General features: G+C 36.9%; 1 protein-coding gene across 2 annotated transcripts in view; it reads right to left on the bottom strand.

The window, feature by feature from the left end:
• KLHL32 (kelch like family member 32) overlaps positions 1–22,002 on the bottom strand; it is a 294,695-nt gene that overhangs the window by 31,984 nt on the left and 240,709 nt on the right. For both annotated transcript variants that reach the window (XM_027855902.1, XM_027855910.1), the window contains one exon: positions 2,055–2,781. In XM_027855902.1, the coding sequence (XP_027711703.1) occupies positions 2,055–2,781 (727 nt within the window). The remainder of the gene's footprint in view (positions 1–2,054; positions 2,782–22,002) is intronic.

Raw genomic sequence — 22,002 nt, 5'->3', positions numbered from 1 at the left:
CAGAGGGAACAAAGACAATGACAATGATGGGGAAAAAGAGATCTTCTAAAAGAAGGTTCTGTTCAATGGCGTTGCTCCAAACTGAAGGCCCCTCTAACTGCCAAAGGATTGAATGGACAGGAAATCTTACAAATGGAGTATAGAATGTGCTAATGACCCTCCAAAAGGAAATATCTGCCTCTTTCTCAATAACATGATCTGATCAGCAAACAGAAATCAAGAAGACACTTATCATAGGGCTGTTAAGAACTCACTAGTTCCAATAACAGAACTCCTAAGTTCTAGAATGATCCATGGTAGACAGTTTTGACCAAAAGGCACAGAGTTGGTATGTTAACAGTTACTCAATAAAAATATGTTGACTTGAAGTGAAAGGCAGACAGCAGACTTGGAAGCACAGCCTGAGCCCTGGTACTAGCTTGCTATGCAATCCTAAATCAACTGCTTGATTTGACTTGCCTTACTTTATCTAATTTGTGAAGTTAGGATACAGTCTCCTCACTTCTGCCCAAACTCCCAACCTTTGAATGCTTTTTGCAATTGACATTGCCCTGGAAGACTAATTCAATCACTTCCATTAAGGATAACAAAATAGGTCTCAACCAACATTTAGATTCAATTTTTCATGTTTGGGGCTTGAACTGTTTGAAGTAACACAATCCCTAAGATTATCCTTGCCTAAAGCAGAAACTAAATGTCAACCTAGTTGAGTCACTAAACAAATATGATGTGAAAATAGATCCAACCTATATTTCCAAATTAATTACACATTCAACTCCTCCCAAACTTGTTATATGCACTACATTCTATCCAAACTGGTTTACTTGCTGAACCCCATATATGGAATTCTATTTCTCACCTCCTTGCCTTTGCAGATACTCACTCCTATGCCTGGGATTCTCTTGTCCTCACCTCTGCCTCTTGGAATTCCTTGCTGCCTTTAAAAGTCAGCTAAAGTTTTACATTCAAGAAGTCTTTCCTAATTTCCCTAGTTGGTAAGGCCTATGTATTTACTTTGCATATAGCCTTTCTTTCCTTACACGTGGTACAATGGACGGAGCACTGGCCCTGGAGTTAGGAGGGCCCGAGTTCAAATTCAACCCCAGATACTTATTGTGTGTCCCTGGGCAAGTCATTTAACCCTGTTTGCCTCAGTTCCTCATCTGTAAAATGAGCTGACAAAGGAAATGGCAAATCACTCTAGGATCTCTGCCATGAAAACCCCAAATGGGGTCACAAAGAATTGCACATGACTAAAGCAACTCAACAAAAACAACAAAAAAGTTTTATCCTATATATATATTTTTTTCTCAGTACCTAATCTGTACCTAACACAATGCCTGGCATATAGCAATACATGTTTGTTGATTGATGAAATTCATTGGCTGACAAAGTATTCCTAGTTCTTTCAAAGAAAAGGCCAAACAAATTCAAATTATTACTATTACTCAGTGACTAGAGGAGGAAATAAAGTATAAGGAGTAAAGACTCTCAAATACACAAGCATTGTGTAGCACTGAGAAGTAAAAACAACAGACAATCTGAAAACTTCAATACTATATCTTACCACAGCTATGTGTAACAAGTTAGATAGCTGAGACTTTTCTTTATCATTCTTAGTCTATGGTGGTAGTTGATTCTAAGGAGCTAGGGGAGGGTCATTAAGTAAACAGCCAGAGGGGAAAAGGGAAAAGGACCTGTACAAAGCTCAAACTGTCTTACAAACCCCCAAATAAGCAAGAGTTGAATGAAAACTGAAAAAGGCTTAGAAAGAAAAAAAAAAATGGACCTTTTAGGCAGTCAATGCCCAACTCATATACCTGTCTATATAGAAATTCTTGGAAACTGTAAATTAACATCACGTACAGTGTTCTGATTCATCAGAAAATGAATCTTCTTCAAGAAATGCATATCAAAAATTAAATAAACTTTGTGGCACAAAGTTTCCAATTAAGGGCATTAGACTGAATTTCACTTAATTTTGGTTGAGTGGTGTGTGTGTGTGTGTGTGTGTGTGTGTGTGTGTAGTAGATCTAATTATATGAATGGTCTACCTGATATCCAAAGAAGACCATCCGCCACATATCCTGCATGACATGAAAGGGACCGGTCAAAGGACTGTACAAAAGTCCATTTGTTCTTCTTGGGACAGTATCGCTCAACTGTGGGCAGAACTTGACGAAGTTCATTCCGGCCTCCTACGGCATAGAGATATTCATCCATTGCTCCCAGCACAAAATGTTCCCGACAGTTTTTCATGGGAGCAATCTCAGCCCAAGAGTTACTACGGGGATCGTAGCGACAAGCAGTCCGTACAGCACACGTCCGGCCAGTAGCATGCTCCACTTCCCCCCCTGCTACAAAGAGGAAGTCCCCCATGACAGCAACACAATGGTGGCTCCTGCCCACAGGCATTGGTTCCAGTTCGCTCCAGTTTGCTATGGCTGCTATTAGGGCATTGTCTTGGTCAACCGGATTAAAATACCTGAGTTCTTTGACTTTACAGACCTCACGCTTTTTCCCACCAATGATATAGAGTGTGTCTGACTGGAAACGAGGTTTGGTCCTTCGGGTCTGCCACACTGGCTGTGCATAGATGCTCTGGTGGTACTCCAAGGCCTCATTGACGAGGGCTGTTGCTGTCTCACTGGCTTGGACCAAAGGATGAGACAGTGCCACCGTATGAAGGGTGTCCACGTCCATTAGACCAAAACGAATGTACTGGAGGAGCTCATCCATGTACTGGTAATGGCAGTTGTGTTCCAACCACCTCACTGCTAACTGAAAGAGAGGGGGAAGGATTAAAAACAAAAAGAAACCAAAAGGAAGAAATGGCATATAGTCAAATCATACTGAATTCTTCAATATACTAATTACTCAAATGTCTCACCTAAACAATATAACACCTAGATCTTTGGAGATGGAGGGGTTTTTGTTTGTTTTAAACTATAACAGGATGGGCACAGAAAAAAAAAAGTTGATAAAGGGGCAGGAACATTTTGAATTTATATTATATTATACACACATATGTATATGTATGCATGTATATAGAATCATACATTCCCTGTCAAATCATTAGTGATTAAATAATTTTTAAATAAATTTAAGGAGAGGGTTTGTCCAGAATGAAAATACATTTTTGCTAAGCATGTGGGGAGTGGGGAGGAAGGGTGCATATATACCACTACAGGAAACATTAGTGGTTAGTAGTGTCATTATAGTTCAAGTAATATATAGCAACCCATGAGTCAGAGTGCTCTATCGATAAAAAAAACATAGAACAATATGTGATCATCCATGAGCACTGGGTGTACTTGAGGGAAAATCAATATGACACTACCAGAATGATTTAGAAGGGGGAAAAAGGCTGTCTCCCTACCCCTTTCCTAGGTGTGCCAGACACGAAGAAAAAGAAAAAGACTAAAATATATCAGTTTTGTGTGAGGTAGGGAGGGTCATGAATTTATTTTTTATCTTAAGATATATGTTGTTAGCACATGCAGAATCTTGGAAATCTATGTATAAGATCTTCGTATAAATTCCTTACAAAAGACATTGTCTTCTCATTTGGCTTAAATATCAACATGCAACTTTAGCCTCCTCTCACCATAGTCTAGTCTTTCTTTTACAAAAGGAATTCTAGAAAACAAAGGGAAGCCCATAATTGAATCCCAGAATCACCAAATCTTAGTGCTTGAAAGAGCCTAGGACATAAAAGGTCACCAATTACAAAACAGGAGAGGGATGGGGGGGAAATAAAAACATGCATAATTTAAAAATGAAACGTTCTATTTAAAATTATCTGAAATACCTTAAATCTTTAAATATGATGCCTAAATTTGGCAGGATGTATTAAACCAACAAACTCATTCAATAGTAAATGCATTCTACCTCAAAAAAAAAAAGACAATAAAATGTCATTGGTACATGGAGGTAGTTATATCATTATCAGCAACTGGTATGCTAAACTGAAATAAAATTACATCAAAACAAAGGTATGGAACTGAAATTAACGGGCCAAATTTTAGCAATGATAGACTAGTTAGACTGCTTTTATGGATGATAAAATAGAACCATGGACTGCTTTGTTACTTTCTAATCCATAAACTTGAAGATCTGCATCCTCAGACAGCTCACTGGAACAATGTTACCAACTGTAGGAGAAAATTTCAGAACTCTCAGGAACAAGCCAGCTAATCACTCTCTTTGTTCACTTGCTTCTAAATTTAGGTCTTACTTGGGACTTGTTTCTTCAGTTTCTTTTTGAAATACTTAGTGAAGAGAACAGAGATTGAATGTCATTCATATCCTCTCAAAATCTATAGACACGCTAACAGGATCTTTGTTAGCTGTATTTCAGTATCCAATAGTCTAAAATCTCTAAGAATCAAAAGGATTCAAATGAAACAAAATTCTCAACTGAATAAAAAAATAAAAATTTGCTTTAATGTGGCAGTGCCTATATTCATCACAGATATTACAGATGACAAAAGGAAGACCTAGTTAGATGGTCAATCCCCTCTCCATCAGAATGGGATAGCTATCTACAATCAACTCCCTAGATCTCTGGCCACTCTAATTTTGTATGTTTCAGTGACCTGTGTTCCAACCATATCCTTGGGAAGATATTTCTCTGGTTTATTTTTTATTTCAAATTGTATGGCTCATTCTTTACTCATAGCCCTTTTAAAGTTTCTATGGATGGCTTCATCACTCTCTTAAGTGCACCTCATACACCATAGGTATGATTTTTAATATTTTGCCTACAATATCTCTTATTTTATTCTCTGGATTTTATCTGATCATTCCTACTTTGTTCTGGTAATTAATTCCTCGATATTCTAAGTTTTTTCCATTCACTTAGATGCTGCAGAGATGAGCAAAAGAGAAGCAGCAGAGGATTAGTACCTCTCTAGACTTTTTTTTTAAACCTAGTGATATATATCTAGTTATTTTTTCTTTCTCCTCATTAATCAGTTCTTTCTACTTCTTAATCAATCTCCTTGCCCACCTATAAAGAAGTTTTACTTCATCTTTCTAGCAAACTATGATACTACATGAAAAGGACAGAAAACTTAACAATCCTCAATTTCCTAAGGATATGTCTATGGATAGATGAATCCCAAATCTACACATTTAGACCTGACTTCTCTTTTTGACTGCAGACACGTATTTCCAGCTACCTACAGGGCATCTCTACCTTGATGCCCCACTGTAATCTGAAACTTAATATGTACAAAAACAAACTAGGTTTATAATTTTTTCCCAAAACCTGTTCCCTTTTCTGAGTTCACTATTTTGATCGATGGCACCCGATTTCTCATATTCAAAAAGATACTATCTTTATTTAACACTTCTTTCTCCCTCATCTCTCAATAATTCAGGGCCTACTGATGACAACTTTATAACATCTTTCACACCTATTCTCTCCTCTCTAGCCTGATCAGCACCACCCAAATACAAATCTTCATTACCACCAATGTGAGGTATTGCAATTGCATCCTACCTGATATTAGCAGCTCCTCAATTTCCCTAGAGATCTATTTACATCCAACTCTGCTCAAACTTCTTCCATGGCTCCCTAATTGCCTCCCTTCTAAAATGCAAACTTCTTTACCTGGCACGGCAGGCCTTCCAATATCTGGAAGCATCCTACTTCTGTGGGCTTGCATCACACTATACCTTATGGTATACTCCAGATTCTATCCAAATCCAGACATACTTTCTCTCAAATATACCCAACACTTTCCTCCCTTCATGTTTTTGCTCATGCTGTTCTTTCTCCCTGAAATGTACTCCCCACCCTTTTTGGCCTATTTCTATTCCCATCAGTATTTTAAATCTCAATTCAAATGTCACTTCCTCCATGAATCTTTCCCACTCAAACTCACAAAGCACTTTGCTTGCTGCCTATTATTGTATTGTACAATTATATGTATCTATAAACATATCTTTTCCAGGTCCTCAGTACAGTGCTTAAATACATACAGCAAGCACTTAAATAAATGTTAACTGAAAAGTTAACAGTATTTAACTGTACTTAGCAGTACTTAACAAAAGTACTTAAATAAAAAAAGTTTTAATGGAATATCATTACTGTTCCATTTCTGGTTTGCTCTTTTACTGCCCCTAGAGTACACCCATCACTGCTATTTTCATGTTCTTTTCCCCACGGAATAACTATTGCATATCACTTTTCACCTCACACATTAAGCTTGCATTTTCTCAGATGAATTTTACTTCATACCTTTCCAATATTTTTAACTTCTTTCTGACCTCACATAATTTTTAGCCTTTATCCTTTATTGATACCTTTAGGCCAACCAAGTCATTCTCACTTGTTAAATAAGCTCATGTTTCCCCTTAAATTCAAGTGAATGTTAATTAAAACTAACTACTCTAACATCTGCCTTAGACCCCTTCTCACCTAGATATACATTTATAGACTTCAGACAGCATTCCATTCAGGAGGCAGTGTTCATATCCCAGATAATGAGCCAGGTTCTTCCAGTGGGATTCAATTAGGCACTTTGGGAAACTGCATTAACTCTTTCAAGTTACCAGGATAAATCTGGTCAATTACTACCTTAGTGGAATAAATGGAACTTTTGGCAGCATACATATTCAGAAGGTAAAAATCTCATAAAGGCTAAGTAGGATGTTTTAGTGACTTAGGACACCTGGCTAGATTTAGCTTCACGTGCCACATCAATGGTTTGGGGACTCTGTCTCTACTCCTTGATCCATGATTGACTTGGGTACATTTAGCTAAGTTATTTAAAAGCTTTGTTTAATTTCATTTTTACAAAGGCAAAAAACCTTTTTTGAAAGAGAAAGTGCTATACTTTGCCATAAAAACCTATGACAGAACTATAAAATTATAAGATTAGAGAAACAGTACCACAATTAATTCTTGCTTCTCTGAATTTTATAAAGACGGACCCAATAATGCTGGACTTGAAAACAGGAAGAAGTGAGTTTGTATCCTGCCTCAGACACTTGCTAGCTGTGTGACACTTCGCAAGCCACTTAACCGCTATTAGCCTCAGTTTCTGCATCTGTAAAATGGGATACTAATAGTACTTTGGAGAACTATGAGGACCAAACATGATAACATACATAAAAGTGCTTTGCAAACCTTGAAGTGTTATATATGAGATATTGTTAGCATTGCTATTGTTATCATCATCATCATTCAGAACAGTGATATCAAAATTATCTGTATGTTGGCATCCCACTGACAATATAAACTCCTGTGCAGAATTAAATAAAGAGGAGAAAATATCCTAGAATCTATCCAAGATGACTGAAATATAAAAAAAAAAATCTAAGAACTCAAGGACACTAATTACTGGAGTAAAAACTCCCTAATAAATAAAAACTGCTGGGAAAACTGGAAAGCAGACTGGCAAAAATTAAATGAACATCACACATCATAAAATTTTAATACATTCCAAATGGATACATTAACCTATATATGAGAGGTCATATTATAAACAAATGAGAGAAGAGAAGGATATACCCTTCACAGCTATGTAGGGGAAGGGTCCTTTAACAAACAAGGAATAGAGATGATCATAAAATAAATGAATAATTTTGATTATATACAATTACATTTCGACAGAAACAATATCAATACAGTTAGAAAAGCAATAATTAACATGAGACAAATTTTATAGCAAATTTGTCTGATAAAGATATGGAATCTAAGGTATATATGGAATTGATACAAAAAACAAGAACAAAAACCAGTCTCCAATATAAATTTGTGGATATGAACAAGCAAGCAGTCCTCAAAAAAGAAATGCACACTATTAACAGCCAGATGAAAGTATGCTCCAAGTCAATAATAATAAGGCAGATGTAAATTTAAAACATTGAGTTTCTACCCTATTCTCATCAAATTGGCAGAGATGATAAACAAAAGAAAAATTACAATTGTTGGTAGGGCTATGGGAGGTCAGGCACACTAATGTCCTATCTGTTCAATTATGAGTTGTACCAAGCATTATAGAAAATAATTTGAAACTATACAACCATTCCTTCAAATGGCATGTCAAGCAATTGTCAAATTAAGTGACCTGGTATTGTTATATGGCAATGAATGGTCTTGCCTTATGGTCTTACCACAGACCCCTCGTTGGCTATAATTCCTCTTCCTAAATTGTCTTCTCTTATTGAAATACAAGCTTCTTGAGAATAGGGACTGTCTTGCTTTTTCCATTTCTATCCCCAGGCTTTAGCACAGTGCTTTAGCATATAAAAGCATTTAATAAATTCTTCATTCTATGATATCATTTAAGCTAGCAATAACACCACTGGACACATACTGCAAAGAGGTAAAAGATAAGACACAGAAGAAAATATATGTAGAAACAAATTTGTAACAGTATTTTTGTAGTAGTAAAGAATTATAAACAAAATGGGTGCCCATCAATTAGAGAATTGCTGCATAAATTAGGACACATGAATGTAATAGGATATTATTGTGCCATAAGAAGTGATGAAAGGGACAGATTCAGAGAACATGGGCTGAATTTTATGAACTGATACTGAATGAAATGAATAGAACTAGGGGAATCATTTATACAGTGACTACAATAATTAAAGGAAACAACTTTGAAAGACATAAGAACTCTAAGTCATGCAATGACCAATCATGACTTCAAAAGACTGAAAATGGAGCACACTACCCACTTTTTGGTAAACAGGTAACAAAATAAAGGTACAGAATGAGACATGCATTTTGAGATGAAGCTAATATGTGGCTTGGCTTAGTTCGACTATGCTTACTTATTACAATAGAGGGTTTCTTTTTGAGGTACAGGTTATATGGGGAAAGTTGGAGGGTAATGATGTGAAAAAAAGTGAAAGAAAAGAGCGCCAAGAAATATTAAAAATACACAGAAGAGAGCAGAAGCAGACTGAGAAAGGAACAAAGACAGGCAGAGCAGTTTTGTTACTATTTAACACTTGTGTTATAATAAACATCATCGATTTTGTATTTCTTTGCTTTCTAGGGAGTAGAATGGAGTGGTAAGTCAATCTTTTCACTTAAAATACATTTTCCAGTGGCTGAGCCAGAATGAGGAAAGAGGATATCACTAAGTAATCTAACTTGATTGCCTAGAGGAATCTTATACTTGAGATGTCCAAAACAGATCTCAATATCATTTCCTCCAAACCCATCCCTCTTCCAAATGGCACCTACTCTACCGAGTAAGTTTATGTTCTATAACCCCATTTGGGGTTTTCTTTACAAAGATACTGGAGTGGTTTGGCATTTCCTTCTCCAACTCATTTTACAGATGAGGAAACTAACGCAAACAGGGTTAAGTGACTTGCCCAACGTCACACATCTAATGGCACCATCAGCATTCTATTCTCCCTGGTCTATAACTTCAGGATTAGTCTCAACCTCTCATTCTTTCTCACTCCACATAAACCAATCAATTGCTCAATCTTGCCCTCTACAACATCTCTCACATCTTATTCCTTTCGAACACCCAACCAATGCCCTCGTTCAGGTCCTGTCATCTCACCTCAACCACTGCAAATGGCCTCCCAAAGAGTCTTCCTGTCTCATCTCTCCAGATTCCATGCTAGCATCTAAACTGATTTTGCTTAAGCACATTTCTGAATCTCTTACTCAATAAACTCCAATGGTTCCCTATTGTTTCTAGGATAAAAATATACCCTTTGGCTTTTAAAATCCTTCACATCCTGGACACAATCTATTTTTTCAGCCTCATTATATGTAATTCCTCTTCCTTCAGCGGACAGTCCAAGCAAACTAGCTTCCTATCTCTTCCTTACCTGGCCTTCCATCTTCATACTTCATACTTTTACACTGACTGTCTCTCATGCCTGGAATATACTCCCTTCTCATCTCTACACCTCTTAGAATCCTTCTCAAGATAAAGCTGAAGTACTGCTATCTTCTACCTTGTCCTTATCTCCCTACTGTTGGTGCCCTCCTAGCTACCTTGTACTGGTTTTGTACATATTGATTCCGTATATATTTATGTGGGCAGCTAGATGGCACAGCGGATAGAGCTCCAGACCTAGACTCAAAAAGATCAATGTTCAAATTTGGCCTCAGACACTAGCTATGCAAGCTTGAGCAAGCCACCTAATCCTATTTGTCTCAGTTTTCTCATCTGTAAAATGAGCTGGAGAAGGAAATGCCAAACCACTCCAGTATCTTTGCCAAGAAACCCCAAATGGGATCACAGAACATAACCTCACTCAGTAGACATTATTTAAATTTTTATTTATATTCCCAGTGCCTGGCAAATAGCAGATGTTTAATAAATACTTGCTGATTAAGTGACTAATCTAAGACAGATAAGACTCATTTTCAAAAACTTCCCCAAAAGGTCATTTCACTATCTCTAGCTAAAACATTTTATGTTATTTTCATCTGGAAAATGATTCCTTCAATCTAGTCAAATTTGGAATACCAGAGTCCCCAAAGAACTAAAGTTGAGTGTCCTCCAAAAGGCGGTGAAAATATACATGGTGGCTCTGAGTGGACAGTAACATTACTATCAATTGACAAGTCTTTATTAAGCACTGTTATGTGCCAGGCACTGGGGAGACTAGTACAAAGAATGAAACCATCTCTGTTCACAAGAAGCTTACATTCCAATGGAAGAGACAAATACATTTAAAATACATATGGCATAAGTATAAAATGAATACATATATATATATATATATATATATATATATATATATATACACACACATCTCTACATGGATACATGGAGTAGTTCAATACAAAGTAGTTTGGAAAGGAGGGCACTAGCAGCCAACATCACTGAGAGACATCACCAGAAAAAGAGGTACTGGTCACACAGCAAAAGAAAGAGATAACTAATGGATAATCTGCATGTTCTCTTGGTATTTATCCAATGCCAAGCCAAAGCTCTCAGCCCCCAGCACAGTGAGTATTCCTCAGTGGAGGACATGGACAAGAGTATCAGAATGAGAAGGCTTTGATGGGCACCGCTGGAAAGAATGCAGAGGAACACAGGGATTTAATTATGTATTCAATCAATATACCTGCCCAAGCATACTATCCTCACTAGATGGTTTCAGGGCCCTGCGCTAGTTATACTTGTAATTCCTTATCTCTCCTTGATCAATCAATCAACTAGCAATTTTTAAACACCTACTAAGTGTTGGACCCTGTGCCAAGCAACTGGAATACAGTACAAAGAAAGGGATCATTCCCTAGTCTTAAAGAACTTGAATTCTATTTTCTCTAAAATAAATCACTGCAAGTCCTGTAGCCTGTCACCATAAGCACTATTTTCCTCCGTCCTTTTAACCTTATCTTTGGGGCTCTCTTAAAAAGCCTTTCCAACCTGCCTTTCACTTTATCTTCTCTGAAACTGTACAGACTATAGGAATCTGACTATGGAGCAGAAGAATGAATGGGAGGATTCTGTTTCAATTTTTATACAAACACATAGTATTATCCCCCTCTATTCATTTCATTATCTGACATGATAGGGTGCTGGATTCTTTGGGAAATTTTAATGTTAATGACAGTGACATGAAAATAATAGCCTCTTAAGCTTGCAAGTGACCTGTTACCACAAATCTCAAAAGCTTGATTCAGACAAACATACTCAGGCCCAAACATGACTTCTATGTATAAAAGTATATAAATAGCAATCACCTCCAAACTTAAAAAGTAAAATTTGCTAATAAAAAAGGAAACTGTATATCAAAATAACCCAAGACATATTCTTCATTGTGCCTGATTTTTGGAATATTTCAGATTAAATAAATCACATATCTAGAGTCAATCAACTTGAAGTGGGGGTATAAATATAACCAATTTTGAAAAGAAAAGTTCTTTTGATTTTTTTTTTCACCATTTGTGTTTTTCTCTTGAGAATACACTATAATTCAAGGTCATTCTAGATCAATAGGAGTTGGTTCACAAATATACAAGAGCTATTTTCTTTTATTTGTTTTTTCCTCAATTCACATCAGTTGGGTCCTACTCCATGGTGACTCCCAAAACACATCATCCTGGGCATCAAAAGTGCTACTCAAGATCACATAGGAGCCTACAGGCTCAGAAAGAAATGGATTTTTCTTTTCACTGCATAGCTTTGTAATGTTTCATGAATGTAGCATGCCACTAGCAAAATCCAGAGTTAGAATACAAGTGTAACTCATTTCCAGTAAACCCAATATATGAAAAATCCAGATTAAGGCAAAATATTAAAAGCAATTATTTATTTTTAAAAAAAGATTCCTCACTGAATTTTTTTAAAAAGGCTAATGCCCTAGTATATTAAAATGTTATATCTACCCACCCCCCAAAATATAAATACAACTTGTGAGGAAAATAAATTATGTAAAAAGAACTACTGCAACAAACATCTAACACATTATACTAATAACTTTAATTAAATTTTGTCAACACAATATCTTTAATGATTATTTCTATAATGTATCCAGAATTCTCGACCTTTTATGAAAACTCTAGAGCAAAACTGCTTTTAAAACAAGCTATATATATGTGTGTTATGTGCTTATATGTAGTTTCATACATATGTAGTATGTATGTGTATACATGCACTATACAGAGATGTGTATATGTATACATGCACACATACATGTACGTATATGTAGGTAGGTAAGTATATGTGTATGTGCATATACATACGTATATGTATATACTTTTGTGAAAATCTGTGAAGTATATATCCAATGGTGCACTGAAGCCAATTCAAACTGGCTTGTGAAAACCAATTGTTAAATTTTCTGTGTGAGCATTTACACCTAGGAAACAGGTGATCTCTACAAATGATGACTTTATTGTTTTATTGATTTATATGGACTTAAGAAAGTGATAGAGAAAATGTTAATAATGCAGACTAAACTTAAAAGTTTGTCATACATACCTTTTTCCCTCAAGAAAGCCCAGTTAAACATTTACTAGGATGTGTGTGTGTGTGTGTGTGTGTGTGTGTGTGTGTGTGTGTGTGTGTGTGAAGCAATGTCAAAGTTAAGTTTCTGTCAATTGTGAATTAAGGAATTATTCCAAACTCATGAAAATGAAGTATTTCACCAGGCAGTGAGTTGCACCTGGAGTTCAAATCCTGTCTCTAACACTGATCCTCGCCAAACCTTAGTTTATTCATCTACAAAATGGGAGAAATTATATTCATTCTACCTAAACCACCAAGTTTTTTTTAGGAAAGCTTCCTTTAAACCTTAAGTTATATATATGTGTATCATTTGTTATTTTTAACATTTCATTTCTGGAATACACATTCAATTCCATCTGACAAGTATTTATTTAGTACTCACTAAGTCAAAGGCATATAAACATATTTTTAAAAGCTTATTTGCATCAGATGGTTTAATCAAACCTTTACCCTCAGCATAAAAGAAAATAAAAGCCTCATACTTATAAGACTGGCATTAATTGTTCCCTTGATCAACAACTATCCTTTCTTGATAAAAGGTAACCTGCCATAGCTCTCATAACCAATGCTCAGGACTAAATGATTTATGTTTACCTAGAGGGCAAAACTTCTCTGCCTTATTCACCCTCATATGAAGGGTAGATGAGCTGTCTCACAAAGGCATACTTCATTCTAACATGGAAAAAGGGACAGAAAGAAAAGGCTGGATCAACATCCACCTTACTTTCTCATCTTTGTATCCCTGAGGGCAAGTCATGCCTCTAAACATATATACATACTAACTGTGTGACCATGGTCAAGTCACTTTAATCTCCTAGTGCCTACGATAATTCAGTCTAAGCGTATAAACTACAGAGCAGGGGCTGATCTGCTTTGGTAGAGAACTGGGGGTCCTCCACATTGATGAAATCACAGATTTAGTCCAAAAAGAAAAGAAAAAAGGATGGTTCATATATAGATATTAACTCACTAGACTATTAAAGAATCAGATTCATTTTTCTTCTAGAAACAGCAAAGGGAATTTCAGTCCAACAGATAACATATCCCTCAAGTCAAAAAGTACCTGAAACTTAGAGATTTGGAAATACAACATTTTCTCAACCAGAACAATGAAACTGCTGCATTGGAGGTATATTGACAATTACAACAATGCTCACTAGAGCACTCTAATTAAAATTGTGTCAACATTTTGCTTGTAAAATAGCTATTTCAGGGGAGGGTGTGTGTGTGTGTGTGTGTGTGTGTGTGTGTGTGCACACATGCACATTAACCATTATAAATGACTGCAGGCATATGTATATATGACATGCATGCTACTTTTATATTCCTCCAGGAAATTTACTTAAAAAAAAATTGATGAAGCCCCAGGCTCATAAACTGTCAGAGCAAAACACCTGAAAGGATTTAAAAGAAACTTCAGTCTGACAAAGCTGATAATAATGTAGATACATTTTCATGGCTCATTTAACCCTTTAAAAAGTTGGAGGAGTGACCATTATTATTCTTATTTCCTAAACTATTAGCACAGAACTAATAAGCTGCTAGTCTGGTTGATGTCTTTAAATGCACACTATTAAAATTGATGTCAAACAACTCTAAAAATAAGAAACCCTTTGGCTCTAGAGCAGTGGTCTGCAACATAGTGTGGGGGAGGGGGGGAGTGTTGGTCTGACCCCTAATGGTCTGTGGCACGACCCAAGCGGTGTATGATCAACCAACCAGAGTGCGGAAAGTTGAACAATCCCCCATCCTCCTTGTGACAGGTTATCATGGGGCCCATCTCCAACACAATCACACTTACCTCATGCTCCAAAACTCTCCTGCTCTTCCCCATCTCTCTGCTATGGGAGCTCCCAGCCACCCCTATTCTGAGACAGATGTCAACCCATCAGGGGATTTATAACCTAACCAATACTTAGATACTCCTGGTAAGAGCTGTGCAGGTACTATTGCAAAAATCCTCCCCTGCACCAACCACACACATTCAGTTCGACAGATCACAACTGCAGCAGGAATAGGGCAGTGGCCAATGAATAACAATCCTACCTCCTCTCGTTTCCTTTGTGTGGAGCAAAAGGGATGAGCAGACATAGATGAGTTGAGATTTGTATGGCAGACATCTTTTCATTATCTTTCTCCCCAAACCCACACCTCTTCCAAACCTCTCTATTACTTTCCTGGTACAAGGTCACTGTCCTGATACCCAGGTGAGCAACTTGCGAGTCGGTCTCTACTCTTCCGTTGCCCTTACCCCACAAATCCAATCAATTACCAGAATTTGTTTCTATCTCCATAACGTTATCTCTTCGATATATCCTCTTCGTTTCACTCACACAGTTCAGAACCTCGTTCAGAACATCATTACCTCTCTCCTGGACTCTTGCAGTAGCCTCTTAACTGGTCTCTCTCCTTTACATTCCATTCTCCCCACAGCCACCCAAGTGAGTGTCCTGAAGTGTAAATATAATCATGTCACTGTCCCCACTCAATCAACTCCAGTGGCTTTCTACTAACTCTAGGAACAAACATCATTTCAAATTTATCTCATCCTTTTCTCATTTCTATTGTGTGAAAATACACGATTATTTGTATAGTACAACATAAATAATACGTAAATAAGTAAATATGCACATATTGATCAAAATGATTTTACTGATGGACCGAGTGCATGATCAAAAAAAGTTTAGAGATCACTGTATAGGGCATCCAGTGTTACACAGAGAGGGATCACACACACACTCTCTCTCTCCCAGGTGTTTTCCATCCTCCCCATATGTTTCTGTGATGTCCAGGTATGTAGAGTTATTTCAAAAAACTAAGTTCTGTTTTGGAGGAAACTGAAATATAACTCATTTTGAGTTCTTCAAATTATAATATATTCTAGATAATCTTTAAGGGTTATTTTAAATCAGGGGTTTTTAACCTAGAGTCCGTGAACTTTTTAAAAATATACATATTTTTATAATTATATTTCAATATAATTGGTTTCTTTGGTAATCCAATGTATTTTATTTTATTCATTTAAAAGCACTATTCTGAGAAGGGGTCCATAGGCTTCACCAGACTGCCAAAGGTGTTCATGAAGGGAAAGCAATAAGCATTTTTGTAATGTGCCAGGCACTGTGTGCTATATGATTTTTTTTTTTAACAAATACTATCTTAGGTGATCTTCACAACAATTCCAAGAGGTAAGAGCTGCAGTTATCCCCATTTTACAGAGAAGGAAACTAAGGCAGACAGAGGTTAAGTGACATGCACAGGGTCAGTGTCTGAAGCTGAATTTGAACTCAAGTCTTCCTGACTTCAAACCCAGCTGCCTATCTAATGAGCCAGCTGGCCACATCTTTTGTTCTATGACACAAAAAAGGTAAAATTTTTCATGGAATAAAAAGTGTGGTTGATTGGGCAGAGGGCTAGTCATAGGATCAAGAAGATAAAGGATTCAAGCAAAACCTATAATGTCTATGTAAAAATGGGCAAATGATTTAAACACTCAGTGCACCCAGGCAACTCTCTAACTCATAACTTCTAGAGAGATTGTCTGTTTATGTTCATGCTCATGGAGCCAGTCAGTCAGCAAGAAAATATCAAGCACTTACTATGTGTCAGGCACTGTTATGGGGAGACAAGGAAAGTCAAAACCATGGTCCCTGCCCTCAAGAAGCTTACATTTCTGATGATAATTTTGATACCCCTTACTCAAATTAATCAGTATTTATTCTGTTTATTATGACTTGGTGGGTATCAATGATTGTATTAGTGAATTAAACAGAATAGGATTCAGTTCAAGTTAGTTATACATGTTAATGGGATTAGGATAAGAGTTGTAAATGATTAATCTACCATGTATTGATGATTCTATTACCTATACTTGTCAGCTAGATTAGTATTGTTAGAAATGTAATAAGAATGTAATCACTGTACTACCCCCCAACTCCAACCCCACCCCTCACTCTTTAACATTCTGTGATAAGATTCATTTGCTGGTACGATACCCTTTACCCTTATGTATCACCACCATCTAATCCCTTCGGACCTTGCTTCAAACCTACAACTTTCTTGGACTCCTAAGATACTGTTGGTCAAACACTAGAGTCTCATGCCTTGTGGAAGTCCCAGAAATGTTGAGAGGGTCTTATGACCTTTGGAAAGTCCCCTGCTGAGATAATCTGGAGTTGATGACCTGTGGAAGGTCTCGTGACCTATGAAAGGCCCGTTGACAAAGTGGTTATGAGTGATGGACATTTCCCTTAGCCAACCATAAGATTCCCCCCCCACCTTCTGGAATTGACCAGTCAGTGAATTGTAAAGTGCCTATTTTTAGTGCTCTCCTAAGTGTATAAAAATAGCTAGAGCCCAATTTAGGGTCCCTGATCATGAGGAAAGACTTGGACCTAATTAATTAGGGACCACTGTTATCCCTAATAAACTGAATATGCCTGGAGCTCTTGTCTTAATGACTTTTGTTATAGATTGTAATTTTCTGGCTTATCAATATAATGGAGGACATGATGCAAAAAATTATCCATACACAACATGTACAATATAAATGGAAAGTAGTCTCACAGGGAAGACACTTGCAAGGGAAGTATCCAGAAAAAGCCTCTTAAAGAAGCTAAAATTTAAACTGAGTCTTGATAGAAGCCAGGACGGCAGCCATGAGGTAAGAAGGGAGAAGGTTCCAGAAATGAGCGCCAGACAGTAAAAAGGTATATTGGAGATGGAGTTTTGGAAGCAAGGTATATGGAGAAGGTCAGTGTATCTGGATCACAGAGTTCATGGAGAAGGAGTAAGGTAGTAGAAGGCTAGAAATGTAGGAAGGGGCTTAGCTGAGAAGGGATTTAAATGGCTGTGCATTTTAGTTTTGCTTCTGGAGGTAAAAGGGAGTCAATAGAGTTTACTGAGTAGGAGAATGGCAGTCAGATGTGCAACTTAAGAAAATCACTTTGGCAACTGAATGGAAGATAGATGAGAATGGGGAGATACTTGAGACAGGGAAACCAACCAGAAGTTATTGATAATCCAGGCCTGTGGCAAAGAAGACCCTTACCAAGGTAGTGACAGTGAGTAGAGAGAAGAGGACATATATGAAAAATGTTGTAAAGACAGAAACCAGACTTAACAATATATTAGATAAGTGAGAAGAGTTTGAGGGAGGACTTGAGGATGATACTGAGACTATGAGTTTGATGAATAGGGGAATGACTGATCTCCTGGCAGTAATAGGAAAACCTGGAAGAAAAAAAAATAAGTTCTGTTTTAAGCATGTTGGGTTTGATAAGCCTATAACACTCTGAGATTTCTAAAAGGTAATAGGTGATGAGGATCTGAAGTAGAGGAAAGAGATCAGGGCTAGATATAGAGACTGGAGATTGCTCTGCGGAGAGTTGGTTAATTGACCCATCTAAGGAAACTAGTATAGAAAGGAGAAGAACAGAGAATCCAGGAGACCTCTATGGTTGATAGGTGTGCCCTGGATCCAGCAAAGGAGACAGAAAATTAGTGGTCAGAGAGGTAGGAGAGAGCAATGTCAAAAAACAGAGAGAAGTCAGTATCCAAGACAAGAAGGTGGTTATCAGTGTCTAATGCTACAGATAGGTCAGAAAGGATGAAGATGATATAGGCACACCTTAAGTTTCTTATACCAGTGCTATGATAAGGCTGGACTAAACAAACAAAAGGTTAGCTTTTACTTGGAGCTACACCAAGGTGAATATTGTTTTGGCTGAAAGAAGTTTCATTCCAAGTCTACAATGAAGTCCCTGAAGGAGATAACTTGTGGTTCTACCAAAAAGTGACCCCTTGAATAGGGCCTCCCAAGATACAATAAATTAGCCTGTCAGAATTTATTGTGTCTACTATGAGCAGGAGATACAAATAGAAAAGCAAAACAGTCTCTCCCTCCAAGGAGTTTATATTCTAATGGAAAAGAATATAGGTAGATACATACATACATACATACATACATACATACATACATACACACATACAATAAGCTGGGAAACAACAACTAAAAGTAACCATTATTGGTAATTCTTAATTGGGTTTCAGAAGTACCTTGAGGTTATCTTGATCTTATTCTTTTTTGAGCCCTTTCTGTTTAGAGGCTGTTGATTTGTTCTACATTCATTGGACAGCTGAAATTATATTTGACATCTGGTCATGAGGGTAAGAGTTACTAAGTTGTTAAGATTTTTTCCATCTATGAAATAATCATTACTTTAAATTTTTGTGTCTTTCAGAATCTTCTTTATAGTGGATTGTAGGGATTTTTTTTTTTCATCTAGAGAATAATCATTTTTGTTATTCAGTTGTTTTCAGTCATGTCTGACTCTTTGTGACCCCAAGGTAGAAAGAAGAGGATATATGGGGTTTTCTTGGCAAAGTCTCTGGAGTAGTTTTGCCATTTCCATCTCTATGTCATTTTACACATAACGAAACTGAGGCAAACAGATTTAAATGATTTGTCTGGTGTCACACAGCTAGTAAGAATCTGAGGCTGGATTTGAATTCAGAGAGAGGAGTCTTCCTGACTCCAGGTTCAGTACTCTATCCACTGTGCCACCTCGCTGCCCGATTATAATGATTACTTTAGATTATTGTGTCTTTCAGCATATATTGCATAGGTATTTCACAATTCTTGGAAAAATTTAAAGGGTGTTTCAAAATAAACAAAATAACAAAAAGCAATGAGAATACTTTCCAAATCTCTGATAACACTGCTCTAAGATAGTTTTAGAATGTCAAATGGGCTCTTTTATAAAAATACAAATATTTGACAAATTACATTGTGCATTATAATTTTCATCCCTAGAAATTTTTAAAAGAAAAAAATTCCATCCCCAGGCCTAGTACATAAAGGTCTTTGTGTAGGTGAAGAGGAAAGAATAGAAAGATTAATGAATAGGAGACATTAAATATATTCTTCCCTCCTTACCCCCCAACCATATTCTAGAGATAATGAAAATCATCCTTGGTCTTAGCACATTTGAGTAAAATATATGAATAATTCATCAGATATATACAACATACTCAAAATTCCTTCTCAATGGTGCATACCAGTCTCCCCGATCTGACCATTTGTACACAGCAGGACTACAGAGCAAAACATCCCCACCCTGAGTTGTTTGGCTCCGTCCTGGTAAGTCCTCCTTTAAAAGGCAAAGTAGTTCAACAGGGATAGGAAGCTCTTAAAAATTAAATTCTTTCACAAATGATCCCAACAAAGAAAGAAAGGGCAAAGCAGCTCAAGTGGCCAATGTGGCTGTCCGAGCAGTGCCCCGAGGTGCTCCTTTTTTTTTTTTTTTTTCATAAAAAGGACTCCAAAAGAGTCAAAGAGCGGCAGGTAGCAAGAGTGGAAGCAAGTGAATGGCACTGATCTAGAAGAATAACGTAAATAAGAGATAAAAGCCCAGAATGAAAACAGAATCTCATTTACAACCACCTTCCATCATTTGACACCTCACAGAATTTCAGAATTGTAAAGGACCCCAGAAGGCATCAAGTCCCAAACACATTAGAACAAGAACACTCTCTATGATACGTATCACTAGTGGTTACTCACTGAGGTGGAATCCACTACCTTTCCAGGCAACCATTCCTCTTTTGTATAGGTCTAATAATTAGCAATTTTTTCCCTTGTCTTAAGTCTAATTTTAGTTTTTTTGCAACTTCTACCCATTATTTCTAGTTCTGTCCTTTGGGATCAAGGAGAAAAAGTAGTCAAATGCTCTTTTCACATGACAGCCCTTCAAATATTTTGTAGTCAAGACAAAATGTTCACCCTGTCTTCTCTTCTCCAGGTTAAATTTATCCAGTTGTTTCAATAAATCCTCATGTAGCATGATCATGAGGCCTTTCACCATCAGGGTAACCTTCCTCTGAAGATGCTTAGGTTTATCAACGTTCTTCTTAAAAGGTTGTGCCCAGATCTAAGCATTATCCTGCAGGTGTGGTCTGATGAGAAATGAGCACAGTAAAACTATTATCTCCCATTTCCTAGATGCTATTATTCCTCTCTCAGTACTGCTTAGCTGTGGGGGCTTCTACATTACAATGCTGGTTCATCTTGAGCTTGTTCGTATCTACTAAAATGTTTGTATCTTTTTCCAGAGGAACAGCTATTTACCCATATATCCTTCATTCATATTTCTGAGGTTGATTTTTTGAACCCAAGTGTAAGAACTCACATTTATCCCTATTAAATTTCACCTTATTAGATTTGGATCAAAATAATAGTCTGTTGAGATCTTTATGAAATTATCTATCCTCCTAGCTTTGTATTATCTGCAAATTTGACAATTAACATTGCCCTTAGGTAAGTCATTTTTAGCTGTTGCTCCTAGTTTTGCATCATCTACAAATCTGATAATAAGACCTTTAGGTAAGTTACTGATTTAAAAAAAGTGAAATAGTATAGGGCTAAGCAGAGATCCCTGGGGCATTCCATTAGACACCTCCCTTCAAGCTGATATTGCACCATAAATGACAGAGAGAAAGCTGAACTGCTCCTCTTTAATTTTTCTTTCCATTTCTCTATCAAATAACCATCTTCAGACTGGGAAGGGAGGAATAAATATGGTTGATAGGTAGTCAAGAAAATAATAAAATAGCAGAAAAATATTTTAAAGGAGTTTGAGTTTCAACATACAGAAAGAGCACGAGGATGTAATTATGGAATTGTGGTCAGTAATCTGAAGAATCATAGGGAATGGAGAGATTCTAAAAAACTAGAGATGAACAAGTGATTTTTAAAAAAGAAGAGAAATATGGATTCTAGAAACTACATAAATATCAGTGAACTTGACACCAATCCCTGGGAGTAGTCTAGGATAGATTATATAACAAGTTGTAAACATTCGGAAAAGGAAGAGGCAACCATTAGGAAAAAATCAGAAGTTTACTCAGAACAAGTAGGAAGCAGTATGGTATAACACTGGCTCAGCGGTCAGAGGAGCAGGGTTCAGATTTCACTAATGATAATTACTACCTGTGTAACCTTGGGCAAGTCACTTACATGTTCTGTGCCTCAGTTTCCTTATCTATA

Source organism: Vombatus ursinus, unplaced genomic scaffold (assembly GCF_900497805.2).
Source record: "Vombatus ursinus unplaced genomic scaffold, bare-nosed wombat genome assembly UNPS02000582.1, whole genome shotgun sequence".
Lineage (NCBI taxonomy): Eukaryota > Metazoa > Chordata > Mammalia > Diprotodontia > Vombatidae > Vombatus > Vombatus ursinus.
Note: the sequence above shows the minus strand (reverse complement) of the source record. Positions and strands in the feature narration are given on the sequence as shown.